We start from the raw sequence: 18,856 nt of genomic DNA on the forward strand, positions 1-18,856 counted from the left end.
GGTATGAAAGTGTATAGTCGTGGTGTTCATGTAAAAAACAACAACACTGACCTAAAAAATATGGAATAATAAATAAAAAAATGACAATAACTTAAGTAGTGTTTTTTTTTTTTTTTTTTTTGACAAATTATAGGAACTGTTGTGTATTCACATTTCATAAACATGTTAGAAGCAAATAGATACCTTATACACCATGATATTTATTTCATAGCTTTGTTCTTTGATATTCTACAAACTTAAAATCATATTGACTATCTTATAAACGGAGGTATTTTAATATATTTCACTTTATTAAAGCAGGAATTTGAAAGAAATAATTAACGTCGAACAGCACCAACATTAATATTCTTCTTACATACATATGCATCTGATGAAAATATAACTTACAAAAATAAACATACTGAATTAAAAAGCTAATTTATGATGATTGTAATTTTAATAATAAAACATTTATTTATAGAGCACTTTTCATAACAGGGTTACACAGTGCTTTACAAACAGATTGGGGACCAAGCTAGAAAATAAAAAAATAGCATGTTGGTTATGACCTAGAAAATGAATCCTATAGGGTTATCATCATTAACGCATCAATCACGGTGCATTCAAGGTTTGAAATTTATAATATTTATCTTAATGGAATCTTGTTTTTCCCTTTTTGGCACACGATGGTTAAGCCGCCGCAGTATCTTCCTGCTTTGGCTGTGTTGGAAAATAACATCTCCTCTGCACTTTTGAATGCCACATTTCACGTTAAAAACCCTCAGATGGCTCAGCTGACAAGTAAAAAAGTTACCTGCACATTGTGTCAAACAAAATTAAAATACACTTTGCACTTTGAGTCTGAGCTGTCATCTACGAGCTAAGCATACAGGTGCAGCTCATCAGACTGATGCCAGCAGGCAGTACTAAGTGTGCGAATCGCCACAAACTGTTGAAATTCAGTGATTTATTGTGATTAAAAACATCAAATTTTGACAGCCCTTAATGATGCTACATAATAAAACAAACAGAGACAAATGTACATCCATGCAAACATCAGCGTGACATTAAATAAATGCATTCATAAATATCCATCTATTTTAAAAAATGTATTTGTTTTAATAGATAGAAATGTGAAATTGAAACCATATCAGTAATGTATACACAATAACACAGCTGAACACTCTACAAACCCCCACCATCCCCACACCCCCATTCAATCAGCCACATATATGCATGTCTCAACTCCCCAAAGACAGTGGACAGTTGGGATGGCCTGCTGATTAATTTCAACCTCCCCCGCTTCACTTTGCCTCCTCCTGCTCCTGCATCCTCCAACCATCTCTGCATCCCTCCATCCTTCCCTCCCTCCCCTGCTCCGCAAAGGGCATCAGCTCCAGAGGTCTACCATATGGGCCAGTGTCTGAGCGCCTGACTGCCTGCCTCCCTGCAGCTTGCATGTGTGTGTGAGTGTGTGTGTGACGACTGTTAGTTTGCCCCACCTGTTCATCTGTAACAACAGACCAGACTTCTCCTCCATAAGCCGCCCAGGACAGGCTGTTGGACAGATAGATAGATGAACTGATCAGACACAAAGACAGATAGACTGAGAGGCAGATGATAGATATGCTGATAGGACAGTGAAGGTTTTTAAAGAGATCCCCATCAAATATGACATATGAATGAATGATGAGCAGCTGCAAATCTAGTTATCAATAAGCACCTGCCAAGTTATTAGAGGAAACCGGAAATATGAGCAGATAAGGGAGGCAGAGATCGGATATAGGTCACAGACAGAAATCCAGATGGAAGAGCACAGATGAGCAGATAACAGATTAAAAAGTATGGAATAATTTATGCTCAAAATATGAAAGTGAAGGGAACAGACTGCGGTAGACAGACACACCACGCTGCTCCCCAACCACCCGAGGACATGGGATTATAATGAATGAGAACTTGGGGGTGATAATGAAAGGTCAAAGAGAAGAATAAGTCTAAGGCTTGTACACCTGTGGCCCACCTTCTGCCGTCTAAATCAGCCAGCGACCTTTTGTTTTTTAACCCCCACCACCTCCACCACCGTTCGGTTACTCTCATTATAACCTTCTGAATAATGTAAAGGTATATACGCATAAAGGAGAAGAGACCAAGCTGAGGGATGGAAGGATCTACATAATAGGGCTATCTCTCTCTCCATCTGGTCATGTGTTTTTAATCTTCCCCTCCTCCACCTTAATGCTGATCTATCTGTTTGTCTGACAGACCTACTGCCCCATCGCCCTCATCAAAGCCGCTAACATTAGCTCCTGCTAATAATATCACACTCTGTATTTACAGCCTGCAACGTTCCTCTTATTTTGTGCATAGTTTTTGTAAGTGCGTGTGTGTTTTTGTCAATCTTTGCGTTTTCCGTGTCCCTTCGTAAGAGCTGACCCAGGCACTTTCCAGCCTCAGGAGAATTAACCAGGCGTCTGCCACCTGACCCCGTTGACTCCAACCATCCTGGGCTCAGCTGATACGCGTGCCGTGTGGCCCTGACATGAGGAGGACAAAAAAGGCAGGAGGAGTGGGAGGAGGCAGAGAGACAGAAGGACCAGCAGGCAATGAATGATTATGATGACTAGGGCCATCTTGCTGGCCTCCCCCTCCCTCTTCCTAGCAGAAGCAGAAACCCTGGCCTTGGCCCTGGCTCCCATGTCTCCCTCATGGACGAGTGATCTGGCTCGGGTCGGCGTGGGTGAAGTGTCACCACCGAGCGAGGTCTGGTCTGTCAGCTGTTGAGGATGACAGGAGGAGAGGGAGGAGAGGATGAGGGAGCTGTACAACAGTTGAGGAGAAATAAATCAAGACAATTGGTGAAATCATGCACAAAAAGAACAAGACGGAACACATACACGGCAAGATAATATTGGACAGAGCAGACTGTAACAATGGATAAAAGAGAACAGGTTTTGTGGAGGTGTCGTATCTGCCAGGCCTTATGCAACCAGAGCTCCCGCAGATGGCACGACTGCTGGGAAAGTAGGGTAAACAGTCTCAGCTAATGACTTGCCCCCTCTTGACTCAGTACAGTGAAGTGAAAGAGCAAATAATTGGAGAAAACATGCCCTCACGGGGATTAAGAATCTGTGGGGTCAGCCTCTGTACAGTGAAGAGGGTAAGTGAGAAGGGTTAGGAAAGGGTGAGCGTGTGGGCTCATATATTCATGGCATCTTTTCACAGTGCTGTTGGCACTGTCGGATCACTGAGGTGGTGATTACTTAACTCAGCTGAGTGAGCAGAGAGGAGGGGCAGCCTGTTCCTCTAGAGGCTGAGGAGTACATATGCGGGGTCTGATGCTGCAGTTTGTCCACAGCACAGATTTGGAAATATACGGGGTGATCATTTACAGTGAAGAGGAACACAGAAGGTTTGGTGTTGATAGTTGTGCTCCCAATGAAACTTGCACATTCTTTTTCCTATAAGACAAAGAAATACTAAAACAAAACCTATTATGTGTCCTCCTAAAATAGTAGCACTTATTACCCAGCTGTGTTAAATACTTGATCCTGGTTAGTCAAAACCCCATAGCAAAAGTAATTAAATCTCAGCAGCTAAACCAGCACCAGGGACTGCCTGATCACACATCCTATCAAATCAAAGAAGTTGCCTCTGCCTGTTGACACTATGTCAAAAACGTTGCTTTTTGGTGTCTATACTAAATAATTAATGATGACAGATACCGGGCACAGATGTGAGAGCAGCCTGAGTGCCCCAATCATCTCTGATAGGGGAAAGAGGAGCAAGACCTTCTATCAAGGCAATGGCAGCAGTGCTTGTGAGAACATCTATAAGTTATTGATCATTACTGAGTAGCTCAAACAATAAGGAGTAATAATAATAGATTCAAATTGTGACTTTGCCTCATTTATGTTTTAAAAGTGTGTCAACTGCAAAGCTCCAAGACGAAGAAGAAGAGCAGAGTAAAGACAGAAATGTCAACAGAAATAATCCAGCAGAAATCCTGTTCACTTTGTTCTAGTTCCCTTTAATGTAAATTTTCAGTTTTTTCTGAATTATAACAAAAAGTAGGCTAATGTTCAGTTTGATGTTAATTTGTACCACAAGTAGGCTGATAGCAATAGTAACCATGGTAGCATTTCAGATTTGTTGAATTCAAGGGACTATTGTTTTAGCTGTATAAATACAACATTTCTCAATCATCTTTAAAATCTTTTCAATCAATATATCTTTTAGCTTGTTTTTAGCAAGCTAGCTAAGACAAGGTAATAAGCGGGACTATGTATAGTGAAGGGGTGATTGTGCAAGTTGGAATACTTTCAGGATGACACAAGTATCCCTCCACTCGTGTTGGGGCTACCTTTCATGTATCTGATGTCCCAGTTTTCTGTGCCCACTGAAAGGTTAGAGCTATAAAATAGTTTGTAAGTGGTTAGGGGTTGCAGTTTAAACCCATGTAAAAACAAAGTCTAAGTTTATGACAATTTGATTGAAAATGGTTGGTAATTATCTTGCACAGTTGTATTAATGAATAAAAACATTGAGAACATAAACAACAAAACACATGTAAACAGAAAGACATACCAAAGGAAACCACAAACATAACATATTGTACATATCTGACATGCTGAGTCAGTGAGCTCTTTCAAATCGCTTCTTAAATTCCTTTTTTTGTAGAGCCCTTCCTGATTTTATCTGAATTTTATTTAATTTTATTTATTTTCACCATCTTAAGAAATATGTTTTCAAATAATTGTATTCCCTTAGAGTTATTTTAGGGGAATGTTATGTCTTTTAAAATATGTTTTATTTCTTTATCTTGGAGCACTTTGTAACTTGTTTTTTGAAAAGTGCTATACAAATGAAAAATATTATTTTTATTATTATTATTACATTACCCATTTCAAGCAGTAAAAGGCAGCCAACCAAGTTTGTTGCTAATTGCCTCTACATATTACTGACTGCTTACTATTCCTGGTGCTGAGCAGCTAGCTTACAACTTGTTTTGGAGAAATTTTGAAACAATTTAATATGATATAATAATGAGACTGGTGGAAGTGAACTTTTACAAATTAATAAGAGTCCAGAAAACTAGATGAATTCTGACCTTAACAACATTGCCAATAGCTTTGTTTTGTTTTTTCTAATCTACAGGAGTATCCAGCCACTGCATCACCTCGGCAGTAACTTTTAATTAAGAATGGCAAAACATAACTTCCCGACACGGTGACAGTTATTTGGGATTATGGTCAAAGGTTGTATCTTGTAAAACGTTGCTTACGCTCAGTAGATATTTGGTCAGTCTGTCAGTCATTCAGCCAGCCAGCAGGTTAGGTCAGCTGATTTGCTGTGTAACTGTCCTGCTGGTGTGATTAAAGGGGCTGTGACAAAGACGCTGAAAGGCGATCGGGGGGGGGGGGCAACAGCCAGCTGTCACACAGAGCGACCATAATGGCCACGGTAAATCCCACTGCCGTCTGATCCCGTTTCTTCTTTGACTTCAGCCTCCTGCTAACTGACTAGTCATCCCTTTGTTAACCTGTCAACGAGCTGGTTGACAATGTGAGCCAGCGAGGACATTGTTGTCACAATCAAACGTTGGTCTGGATTGATGCATTTTACGAGCAATTCACTGAACAAGTAAATTACACTTGTTGAGTCTTGTGGAAATAATAAAAGACAATTTAGTGTTAAGGAAATTATATGTCTGCAATGGCAACTTGCATATAAGACTGCTCAATCCTTGTTGTGAGCGGCTTGATGTGTTGTGTTGAATAGCCTATATCTATTCAGTGCAAACTGTGCACATTTTACGCTCGTGTGTTCTGAGCTCTGAGAGAAATTTCAAAACCAGCCTGTCTCATGCTTGCACACATACAAAACACATGTAATATACGCAGTAAAGGGTTAACCTTAATGAAATAAAGTAACCTGACTTAGTTTGAGAAGCTTTTCCTCCAGTGTAGTCCTAAGAATAAGCTTTTGTTATGGTCCAATTTGAGTTTCACGGAAGGGTATTTGTCTTTATTTTGTCTTGTGTTCTTCCATTTACTGCATGCACCTGCCAGAGACTATGTGGGTGGTTACTTAGTGGAGCTACAGAGTATCCCCTTTTCATTAACACAGCAGGCCTGCTGTCACTGACAACATTGTTAAAGCGTAGCCAGTAAAACTTAGTAGATTTGAGTAAACTTCAGTTTCTCCAAAGTTATTTACGGGGACATTTTTCTTCTCTACGTCTTCTTCTCTTTCACCAAATTCTGATTCCCATCTTTGGATAGTACCTTCACACTACATTCACTCTTACCCTACAAGAAACAAGTATGTAGGAGGAATTTAGAGAATTTACTGCCAAACTGAAATGTATTTGTTTAACAACACTGAAAGTTGCATGGTACATTACAGGAGACGCACACTTGTTTATTTATTGCTTATCCAGAAACTGAAGGATGTGACTGAGCAACTAAGTGCTTAAACAACCGCTCAGGAACAGTGGTAAAAAACCAAAGGAGGTAATTTTTCAGCATGTTGTTGTTAATTTCTCCCTCTTTCATTGATAATGAAAACAGCCAAGTCAGCAGCACGTGTCTTGCCCCTGACACTGACACAGCAAGCGGTGACTCTTGGCTTCTGTGTCCCCAAGCTGTGGCACCCCCCTGATGTTCCGCTTAACATCAGAACAATTAGTGGCCCTCTGCCTCTCTCTTTACACAAGAGAAGGGAGAAGCATGTGCCCCCCCCCCCCCCCCCCCCCCCCCCCCCCCCCACCACACACATACTGCTGTAGTTTGGAAGCTGATGGCTCCTTGGCTCCTCCGTAGCAGGAGCAGTAGGTAATGACTCCTGCCTGCCTGCCACGGTGGACCTTAATTTGTTATTGTAGCGGAGCAGCTGTGCAGCATGCTGCAGAGAGCAGGTGGCAGCCTGGCAGGAGTGGAGGATGGGGGGATGGAGGAGGGGAGGGAGAGAGGGGGAGGAGAGGAGCGTGTGGCATATGTGGGTGGCTGTAGGGGGAAGAAAAGATGATGATGATGTGTGTGTGAGTGTAATGGGGGTAGTGTAGCCCACATCCACTTAAGTCAGCATCCAAATATTATGCTTGTAAAAAAGAATAGCACGTGTGATTTTGGATGGAGTCCAGATCAGACTGTGCAGGTTTTTGTGTTCAGGGAATTCTGGCCTTGTGTTATGACGTTTAACGTATGCAACAGATTATTTACTTTTTTAACTTTATGCATGTTTAACATTTTAAATTAAAGTGTGTTTTAATGGCAGACAGACTCCAGTGTAAATCATCCACTACTCCTCTGTCACCATTGTCTATCCTATATCACTGCTACTTTACACTTACTTATTAGGTTGTGTAATAATCTATATACATCCTATATTTTATACCATTAATAATATTACAAATTGAATACTTATATATTCTGGTAACTTCTTTACATTTGGTACTTATTTTTTGTATATCTTTACATACATTTATGTATCATTACTTATAATCATTTACATTATAAATCCATATATCAATACAAAGCAGCACCTCTATGCATCTACAGTCTATAGTACAGGGGTTCCCAAACTTTTCGACCAAACCCCCAAAATATATGTGTCAAAGACTTGCGACCCCCACTGTTCCTCAAAGTGATTAAATGTAGCTTTATACTTTTTTTAGCAGGTCTGCAGTAAATGTACCACCTACTGCTGCTGTGTTTCCTGTGCTGTTATGAATTTACTGCTCCTACTGATGCTTTTGTTATTGTTAAGTAACCCTAACTCCAGACCGAACCATAGTAGTCATCTAGAAACAAAGAAAGGCAGAAAAGTAATGAAGAAATGTGTATTTATAATAACTTTTTATGTTTTTCAATATATTTACAGCAATGGACAAAATATGACATTTTATATTACTTTGAAAATATATATATTGCGACCACTCCATTAGTATCTCGCACCCCCCACCAGGGGGTCCCGACCTCCATTTTGGGAACCTCTGTTATAGTACAATATTATACGGCAATATTTAAATTGAATGGGGGAAAAAAGGCTCTACGTACGTATGTATGTGTGTACTGAATGTATGTATGTATGTATGTACGTACTACTGATATTCTTCTCATCACGATCATCACTCTCTCTCTTATTCTCCTCTATCCCTCGTTCCAACCCCAACTCGGTGGAGACAGATGGCTGTCTAACATGAGTCTGGTCCTACTCGAGGTTTCTGCCTGTTAAAAGGATGTTTTTCCTCGCCGCTGTAACTTGCTAAATACTGAAAGGTGCAATGCTTATAGTGGATTAAGATCAGATAAGACTGAGTTTTATCCATAGACTTTATAAAATATGTACGTAGCATTTCTGACATCACCCATCTGTTTCTGAAGCGCTGTTTTGAGGCCAGTCGGCAGCAGCAACCGTATTGCTGTCGAGCGATTGTGACGTAAAGAGGCCGGCTTTGAGCCTCCTAGCCCACATCTACAGTGTTCCCTCCTGCCAATCAAGTCAGCTGTGCCTCTCATTGGAAGACTCGTAATCTAAATGTCTTCGAAATTGCAGAGTTAGAAAAAAATTCCCCCCCTTTACAGTGTGTGCCGATGGAGAAATGAGCTATCCAGACAACACTCGTGTTTTGTACCAGGCTGTAAACATGTTTATTTCTGCTGTAAAGATCTTCATTTTTAATTGGTGTGTATCTGGCTTCCTGTACTTCCAGAGCCAGCCTCAAGCGGATCCTCAATGAACTGCAGTTTTTAGCACTTCCGCATTGGACCCATATTTTTGGACAGAAGGTTGTCGCTTGGTCTTATCCTGTCTTGGTGTTGGGTCTTTGTTAATAATTTAGTATTTAGGAGTATGGTCTAGAACGGCTCTGTTTGTTAAAGTGTCTTGAGATAACGTTTGTTATGATTTGGCACTGTATAAATAAAGATTGATGTATGTATGTGAGTATGTGAGTATGTGAGTATGTATGTATGTATGTATGTATGTATGTATGTATGTATGTATGTATGTATGTATGTATGTATGTATGTATGTCTAAATGCAAGGTGTCCATAGTGTAGGTAGTTTTTATAATGCTTATAATTGCTTTGTATTTTATATTAACATGACAACATAACATAACATTAATATGATTACCACTAGGCTATCTTTCTTTTTCCTAATTAGTAATGTGCATACTTAAGAAGTGATGATCCCACAGTGAAATATCAATAAAGTTTGACTTATCTCTAAACACTTATTTTACCCCCTAAGGCTGCATGCTATCAGGTACTCCATCATATTTACTTCCATCATCTCTCCATCCTCGTTTGTCCCGATGACATTTTTTGCAGACAGGCTATGAAAAACAAAATCAATACACCAACAAGTCGAGGTCATAAACGACTTTGCTCAAGGCGATGGAAGTGTGTCTGCTGTGAGGATTATGGGAGCTGGTGTCCTCTTGCTGCAGCTCGGAGTTAATCATTACAGAGACACCGTTTCCCTGCTGTAACAGAGCGTTATCGGCTTTCCGCTTAAATGCTTACAATTAGTACCGCCTACGCAAAATACGCTGTTGAGCTGGAGGAGAATTGAAACCCAATGTCTGCAGGCGAACAGGATCGATCGTCTGTTCTTGCAGTCTGCGTCTTACTTCGTTGTGTTTTAGGGTTTTAAATGTGTCTTTTTTAAAAGAAGAAGATAAACTGGAGGAGTTGCAAAGACTCACATCGGCTGTTATTCTGCCACGAAGAAGACAAGTCAACGAGTGGAAGAGGATGGTGGGGATGCCCAGTGCTTCAAACTGTAAGCAGACTTTTAATTACAACATACATAGTTAAGATAAAGCCTAACACTTACTTTAACAAGACAGCATGTATCCACAGGTAACCTTTTGTATTTGCACCTGCACATGCTGAGTCAACACATGTCCCATATATCTACATCTCATTACTCTGTTTTACATATTTAAAGAGTAGAATTCTCCACCAAATGGGATATATTTTCCTACTAATTAAATATATAGCACAACTTTTCTTTATGTGAGCTTAATAATGCTGAAAGAAAAACTCATCCACTCTATTATTCTCTGATTCTTCTCACTGAGCCGGCATATTCTTCAGACGAGACCTTTTCAATGAGCTACTTCAGATCCCATCAAATCATTCTAATGACCAAACAAAAACGCTGTCATCCCTTTGACTGCTCAGATCCTATGCTCATTAAGATCCATTAAAAGAGTGAGAATAAACTATGCATAACACACTCTATTGGATGCATTATCCCTTATATAGCCCCCCACAAGACAGCTATTATGCTTCCTTTTGATTGAATAGCAGCTTTGGGTCTATGTGTCTTTTCAGCAGAGGATTTGGAGCCCTTAATCCACCCAGCAAAGTTTTTTTTTTCTTTCCACCATCTGGAGTTTACAGCGCTTTAAGACAAAAACACCAGGCGGTGTGAAACCAGGCTGGGGCTGCTGCTTGATGCCAGGAGGTAGTTTTTTTCTTCCTGGGGTGTCTGTCTGCTTTACATCAGGGGTCAATAGTACAGTCCTACCATGCAAGTGGGGTCAACAGGGCCTGAGGGCAGGACTGCAAGGTCTGGGAGTTCCCTGAAGACCCCAATTGGTCCCCCTTTTCACCAAAGAGGGTCAAATAGTCCCATGACAAATACGTTACTGTATTGCTGATGGGGATGATGATGATAATGATGATTGCAGCGTGACAGTGTCCACCAGGGTGCAGCAGTGTGTCCTCTGAACAGAATCTATAAACATGAAGTACTCTGGGTTTGAAAGCAACTCTTGTTTTGAAAATTTTGGTTCCAGGAAAAGCAAAAAAATTATCAAACATTCTTCTGTTCCCCTGTAACTGTTGTTTAGCCGAAGTAATTTGAAGTTACACAGAACTAAACAGCCCTCTGGGAAGCAGGGGTTGCTGTGTGTACACAGGGAGAAAATGTGTTAAAGAGCATGTCAGCTCACCATCGCTCACACCAGTCAATCATTTCCATCCTCCCTTGATTCAATTAGCTTTACTCAAAAACATGTGCATCATTTGGAGCCCCCTCGATAATTTTCCCTTTTGCCTGTTCCCTTCTTTTTCTTTGGGGTGGGTTACAGAGTCAGATTCCAATCCTCTGACATTAAAAGGGGAAATAAACGACAAAGGGGCCCTGCAGGTTTGCATTAGAGACCTAATTGGTTTTGGCTTGAGTAGGCCGTTAGCGTTGCCAGACGTGGGCCCTTTGTGTTTTGCCATGTGGGAGAATTTGTGCTGCGCTGGAGGTAGGGAGAGGTGCCTGCAGATCTTCTCTGAGTCACCCCTGCAACATTTTGTGTCTCTGTGGGCTGCTTAAATGCACGTGTGTGTGTGTGTGTGTTTTTTCTGGAAGCGTTACATGCATGCAAATTTCATTTTAGGTATGCATGTTGAGGGTTTGTGCAAATGCATTTAATTACATGTTTCTGTGTCTTTTCTGCGAGCGCTTGTCGCTGCGTGTTGCTATATGTCATGCATGTGGTTGCCTGTGTTTTTGTAATTTGCTTGTGCATGGGTGTGTGTTTGTGTGTGTCAGGCAGTAAGCCCAGTATCCTTCTCACTCCCTCTGCTCTCTGCGTGGGTCTTTTCCACCAGCGCTACCACCTGTTAGTGTTTTACTTGGGGGCCCCAGGGCTACAATGACTGCAGAACCTTCCAGATTTGCTCATCAAGCCCATCAGATCGGCTCCCATACCTCAAAATCTGGCTCCTATTTCCTATCACAGGACCGATCTGAGCTGGATTCCCCCCACTGCAGTTTAGCTGAGTCAAGATGGTGTGCAGCTGAACAATATCTGCGCCGAGCTGAGTTTGATTAATGACTCACGAGCAACAACATTTTGTTCAGTGTGCTGCGCTGCTGGATCATGCTTAAGTGTTTGCAAAGTGTGGTTTTACTGTGAAAAGAGATGTTTAAAGGCTAAATTTATGGGGGTCACTGTGTTGCCCAGTGCTCCACATGTGGGAACCACTACAAAGAATCCGGCGTTTTTCTTTGAGTGATAATATGTAACCAAATGACGATTTAAACAGGCTTAATCGCATATGTCACATATCTACTGTTAGCAATCCCACGCTGTGAAACCTGGAGACTTAAGTGAACAATAAATGTAATAATCCTTTGACTATTCAATGATAGGAAATGAAATAATATCATGTCTGCATCTTGTTATAAAGTTCCCTCTTGTGTTAAATCCTGACCCAAACCGCTGTAGACAGCATCATCAGTCTCTTCAAACAGATAGGATTTGTCATGTTCTCTATTTCGTGAGACCTCTGAGCTCTCTGTCCCATTGTCTGTTTCCAATTCAGCACCCTGTCTTTTACTGCAGACATTGTGGCAACCTGAAGCAAAGCTTTAAAAAAAAAAAAAGGAAAGACAGGAGTGACCAAACAGTTAAAGAAAAGAAAAAAGGAGAGTAGAAAGGGATTAACTGTCAGGGAGAATGTGAGGCTAATTGAAGCCAGTTTTGCACAGCTGTTTCTTGTTGCAATGCGGCGCTGCACGGAGCGCTGTGAGGATAGGATCCAGATGTGATCTTGCGCCGAGGATCTGCTGCCAATAACAATCCTCAGAAATACCAGCCGTACAGGAGACGAGGGCGATTAGAGTCCGCTGCTCGCTCGCTCCCTTCACAAAACATTGCTTCCTTGCCTCTGAAGGACAACCCCGACTCTGTGCTGCTCTTAAAAGTCGTGATTGCAGCTCTCCACACGGCCCCTTGGTGCTGTTAACACTGTCATTTTGTTACTCTGCCAGCCACAGCCGTGCCCCCCTGTATTCAGGTGTCACTAGGTAGCGTAAACATCGCTTTGACACATTTGCCTATTCACAGAAAAGCGGCTTGCAGGATTGGAGAGTGGTTTTGCATATTTGTGATATGTCTTTTGAAATGTTACACCAAAAGGGATTAGAACTTCTTTTGTGATTTCTCCTCTGTTTGGTTTAAATCATCATGGAGAAAAAAAAGATCATGTATTCTTTATCAGGGTTGTGTGCAGGCATTTACTCGGTCTTCTGCTTTAAGTGGAGGGACACAAAAGGGCCCAGTCACTTTGGAGTGAATTGGAGTGGTCAGTGAAAGGAACTTATCAGCGCATTATACTTTTTTAATACCCCTCGCTCTCTCTGTTCCCACTCCTCATGCCTATCAAACCCCCCCCCCCCCCCCCCCCCCCCCCCCCACACACATCATTTCCCACTTGGCGCAGACAAAGAGGAGTTAGCATCGGTTCCCCCTTTACTCCACGCCTTCCAGGGTTACCCCAGAGCCTCTTTTTCTCACCTCCTGTTTCTAACTCACCTCCCTCCATCCTTCTCTCTTTGTTTGCTCTTCATCTTCCCCTCAATTCCTTCTACCTTTCAGTCCCTATAACTTTCCGTCTCCTTTTATTCCTCCCTCTCTTGATTTGCACTCTTGTATGCAGGGAGTCCAACTGCAGCTGGTCTGTCATCGCTGAGAGGAAAGCTGACATCCAACTGTGTATAAGCCTTTATTGAAGGCTCTGTGGGAGAAGCCTCAGGTCATGGCTTCACAAGATGTGACTCAAATACTGCAATTCTTAAAGTACATGTCCCAGTTTTCCCTTTCTTCCTCACAGATTTTCTAGGAAATCTCACAGTGTTGCTTACTCCCCAGACGTAATCATAAATTATTCACTGAAACACATGTAAAGCTCATGTACAGCATATGCCACAAACATATAAAGCAGAGCCTAAGACAGATAATGGCTGCTTCCCATCCTGTCAGAAAGTGATGCAGATGATGTGTGGCCTTGGCCTACTCTCACTTTATTAGACACACACACACATGTAGAATGTGACAGAGGATCTTAGCCTGAGCCAACATCACTCTGTAGCTCTTGTCCTCACGTGTCAGTTGTGAGTTTTATGACTTTAGTCAAGTTCACCTCATCTGTCCCTGATCTGATTTCACTCCTGCTGGGCCTGGTGCTGTCAGACAACAAGACCTGCTCTCTTGTCGCACACATAAAATTGCTCTGCACTCTGTCTGCTCTTGCTCCCGGGATGGAATGTGTTCTGGCTGCTGCTGTTTATGTGTCTTGTTCTCAGCTGGTGTCTTTGCTTGTTGTCTTTGCCTGTTTGTCCTCGCAGAGCACTGTGGCGAGATGTCATACATGTGGTGGGCCTGCAAAGCAACGGCGGAGCAGGTGCAGCAACAGCGCCCTGTTGTTCTGGTGAAACAATTTCCATGTTTTGGTCCTTTTACGGGAAGCAGGGAAAACTGGGAAGTGGAGGAATCCTGAATAAACATTTCCCTGTTTGGCTAGTGTTTGTTCATTGAACTATTTGCCAACAGTGAACTATTTGACACATACGATCTAATCACTTTGTTTGGAGGAGGGATCAGAAAATGGGTTGAATTAAAGGGCTCAAAATTAGTCTCATAGATTCTTGCTTATCCTGTGCTGCATCAAAAATATATCAGACTGTGACCTTTAAAATATTGTATTTACAGTTCAAACACCAAGTGAACTGCTTGCTAACAACAGTGCTATCGACAAAAGTGTTAACGTTAAAGATCCAAAATGTGTAAGAGAAAACAGCAAGAAGACTAAACATTATTTTAACTTCTTTTAACCATGTAGCCTAGTTGAGAGGCTGCTAATCTCCTAAAACCAATTTTTTTTTTTTTTTTCCCGTTGCTTAGCGCCGCTCGAGTGGCTGCTTGTTGCAGCAGCTCTCTCTTCATTGTTTTTTTTTTCAACTTTTTTCACATCTGTTAAGTTATCTTTGTATTTGGAGCCTGTCATGTTTTTTAATGACTCATTTGTTGGCCATCGACACCAAACTGGCTACGTTTGCAGTGGTGTTTTAACTATTTTTGTTCCTGTCTGTGTCCGGAGATCCTGCGTGTATCCATGGTAACATTGTTTACATACGAGATCAGCTGTTAGCAGCCCGTAGCATGTTGATGCGAAACGATGCTAGGCCTGATGTTCCCTGTGAGCTGAGAAGAAAGAAGGAAGGATGACGTGCTGCTACTGAGGTGCAAGCTAAAAAAGACGACATCGATCTGTCCTTCCACCCACCGTTATGGGGAATGTAAGATCTATCTACTATAAGGTGGATGAGCTAACCCAGCACCAGAGGGAATACGGGCAGAGTAGCATCATGCTAACAGAGCTAACACCGAACACGAACGCCACATTGGAAGGATTTATTTTCTATATATATATTCTTGTTGAAATTCTTGTACTGTACACGTTTTTGTTTGTTGCTGTAACTCCATGAATTTCCCCGTTGTGGGACGAATAAAGGAGTATCTTATCTTATTTTATCTTACCTTATCTTATCTTACCCTAGTGCTGAGTCAAAGCTACATCACCTGGCTATGACATTTGTACACTGAAATACACTAACCATAGACTGTATAATAAATGGACGTAGTATCCGTGATGTCAACGATCTGTTTCCGAAGCGCTGTTTTGAAGCCCATCGTTGGTGGGTGCCATATTGGACATGCTGAACACAACCAAATTTCGTGTGAGGCATGACTTGTCTTAAACAGACAATGCCAAAGTGACTTAAGACTGATTCAGTTAGCTGTACCCTAGTTCGTAGCTGCTAAGTCGCTAGCTTACTAAATAGCGAAGAATGGGCGTGAAACATCTTTAGTGGGAAAATTTAGTGAAAATTAGTGTAAACATGCTCTTACAGATCCTCTGTACTTACAACAGATACAATTAATATAGTGGAGGATATTGATGGATTTTGCTTCTTTTTTTCCCCAGGATTAATCAACCAATAAATATTTTACAAATCAGCCAACGTCTGATACGATATTTCATGCTAGCCCCACTCGAAAGGTAAGCAGAAATTCAGATTAGTTGGTTATGTCTAGAAATTAAAAGACTTAGAACAAGTAAAACTGTAATTATGCTCTTCCTGCAATTTACAAACACACACAAAGCACTGTATTGCAATACTGACAAGTCCAAACATCCCCAAGGCTTAACCTTGGGAAATGCCAACACATGCCTCTGAACGTGTGTTTGTGTGTTTGTGTGTTTGTGTGTGTGTGTGTGTGTGTGTGTGTGTGTGTGTGTGTGTGTGTGTGTGTGAGCAAAGCCAGCCGTTATCTTCTCTCAACTTTAATTGAGCCTTTCAGAAATCCCCCAAAACTATTACACACACACACACACACACACACACACACACACACACACACACACACACACACACACACACACTCCCAGCGTGAGTTAAGCCTGCAGGCTGTATCTGTGCCTGGCCAGGTGTTCCCGGCTCCGCTGCCAGATGAACCACCTGCAGATCACAGGTGTGGCCGTTGTCAGGGAAGAGAACAACACAGCTGCTCCTACAGCCTGGGGAGGAGAAAAGGAGAGGTGGAAGGTTTATACAGATTCAACTGCTGGTAGCATGAAGCTTCACACACACACATCAAGCAAATATAAACCGTATAACAACTTATTTTAGAGGAAAGTTTCAGAAAGAGGAATCAATTTGATGGAGGAGGTCGTGTTTAAAGTTGCATTCATGTTGAGTTTAGTTACAGTTTTTCATGTTAAGCCCCAAGACGTGTTTAAAAATGAAATTATCACAAGTCAACATTAGCTAGTATAAGTTAGCTGAACATCATGGATTGTGCTAATACATAACTCGCCACATTTTTTAACATCTGTCATTAACAATTATTATGTGAGTTATAATTGACAAAAGTCTGGTTGGGTAAATTGTTTCAGAAACAAATTATATTATAATACTTATGTTATATTGCAAATCTCTTGCATCCCAAAAACCTGCCGCTGCAAGTTCTTTCTTTGAAGACTCAAGTTGCAGCTTCTTCAGTATTGCACAGGATCTCCTTCTGCTCTCATGGTGGATCACACCTTCCCGGACTTTACCCCTCCAGGCAGGAGGTGCTAGGCACTTGAAACATGCTAAGCTAACTAGTTGTACAAGCACTTCTAAAAAATTCATTCTGCATTAAAAGTGAGGAACAGTGTGCACTCTCCGGTCTCCTTCATCTGACCTCAACACATTTGAACATTAGCTAGATAACAGAATCCAGAAATGATTCAAAGCTTGGCACACACTTAAAGATTTTTGAATCTTTTTGATTCCTGTAGTGTGAGCAACATGAGACACCACACACAAAGATATATTTTCACCAGGAACCACAGTCCCAACTCTCAAAACGTATATCTCGCAAAATATCTCACAGCCAAACGTGACTTCAGAGTAAACAAACATGGTGGACTACTGGAGCCAACCATAACTTGCTTTGCTTTCTGGTACACTCATTGTGATAGTAATTTCTTTTCAACTCCTCTCTTCATCAGTTAAATTGTCGTGTGGCCACAAAACAACAAGTGGGTTCTTTACTTCCGACGTCCATCTAACTTTATGACTTTCATTTACTGTTGTTGTTATGGCTGCGTTTGTTGTGCTTCCTTCTTCAGTCAGCTTGCTTTCCGATTGGCTGATATTTTGTTCCACGTGAGAGTCTAATGAGTGCATGCTCGCCCGTCTTCTGGGTTCACCCAACTAGATCGGGGGAAGTTAAATCACTCTCAACACACCTGACCACAGAGGAATCTTACTGGATAATCTTAAAAAAAAATCTGGCCTTTGCTAACTTTTGTCAGAAGGGGAGAATCGGGCCAAAAAAATTGACCCAGATATCTTGTAGTGTGTTCCCCGCTTAAGGGAAATGCCGTCTGTGGTACTTTTTGACAAATTCTGCTGACTAAGCTGCTATTTGACGAAGTGGGAGTGAGAGTGGACTGGTTTTGGCATTTTGTTTTTGGTCATAATCTTTTAAAAATTAGCTATTTTTATTTGCGGTTTGTCTAAAATTGCATACCCTGGCTTTAATATCTAAACTTGGGCAAAATTGTATGTAGGCTCCATTATTAGTGGGCAAAATGATTTTCCAAACAAGGCTGTATCAGCTTGGCTTTACAGGGTAACACTCTCCAAAATAACGTCTGCTAATCCATAGTTGATGTAATTGATAAATAAATGTTGGACGATCAGTAATTCCTTTTAGAAAGGTGTCAAAGTCACAAACCTTCCACAGGTTGGCTGTGAATAATTTACAGTAACTTCACTTGTTTAAAGCCTGTGTTACCGAGAGGACAGTCCACTGTGCAGTCCTTCACTGTATTTGTCAGGACTGTGTGTGGGCTCCTCCGAACACACACTATGTTAAAACACAGCTTCTCCCAAACATGGAGTTGTTTATGAGAGCCATTCATGTTTATGTGCCGACAATTGGGTGAGGCTGGCATCTTAAAGCAAGTTCTGATCTGTGGTATCATTTTCTAATTAACCAAATTGCTGCATTTAAAGATCTAACTGCGAGTGCCATAGATGGATGGATTTCCCCGACGGCGTTTCTGGTACAGAAGTTAAACAGGAGCGGCTGGAGAGGCTTTGAAAAGTGCGTGGTCGTTGAATATCGTTTAAGATGGAGTTATTGGTGAGAAGGGTTTGGCGTCTGGCTGCACACTTGGCCTCCCTGTGTGGAAACTTTAGGAAGATGCAGCCAAGTAGGCGTGAGACCCACGGCTCATAAATTTGAAGCACACATGCAGCAAGTCTCTCATTCTGTCTTTTTCATAGCACCAGACAAACTCTCTCTCTGTCACTTTCCCTTTTGCTTGTAAACACTCTCATGCGTGAATTTCTCTCTGACATACTCACACTTCTTATATTTACTCATCCTGACTCGTCTCTGGCTCTGTCTGTATGCACATGCACACACTCGTTGCACCCGGAGTGCAGCCGTGTGTCTCCCCTCTGTGTGCCGAGTGTAATAGGAGATCTGAGGGTTTTCCGTGGGTGAGTAGGCGGGTCAGAC

The 18,856-nt window shown here is 41.6% G+C and overlaps 1 protein-coding gene across 1 annotated transcript in view; it reads left to right on the forward strand.

Moving 5' to 3' along the window:
- Nucleotides 1–9,478: 9,478 nt before the first annotated feature.
- The window catches only part of cbfa2t2 (CBFA2/RUNX1 partner transcriptional co-repressor 2), a 44,274-nt gene continuing 34,896 nt past the window's right edge, over nucleotides 9,479–18,856 (forward strand). The window contains exon 1 of the mRNA XM_034695172.1: nucleotides 9,479–9,768. Coding sequence (XP_034551063.1) covers nucleotides 9,741–9,768 — 28 coding nt within the window. The 5' untranslated portion in view covers nucleotides 9,479–9,740. The remainder of the gene's footprint in view (nucleotides 9,769–18,856) is intronic.

Source organism: Notolabrus celidotus, chromosome 1 (genome assembly GCF_009762535.1).
Source record: "Notolabrus celidotus isolate fNotCel1 chromosome 1, fNotCel1.pri, whole genome shotgun sequence".
Taxonomy (NCBI): domain Eukaryota; kingdom Metazoa; phylum Chordata; class Actinopteri; order Labriformes; family Labridae; genus Notolabrus; species Notolabrus celidotus.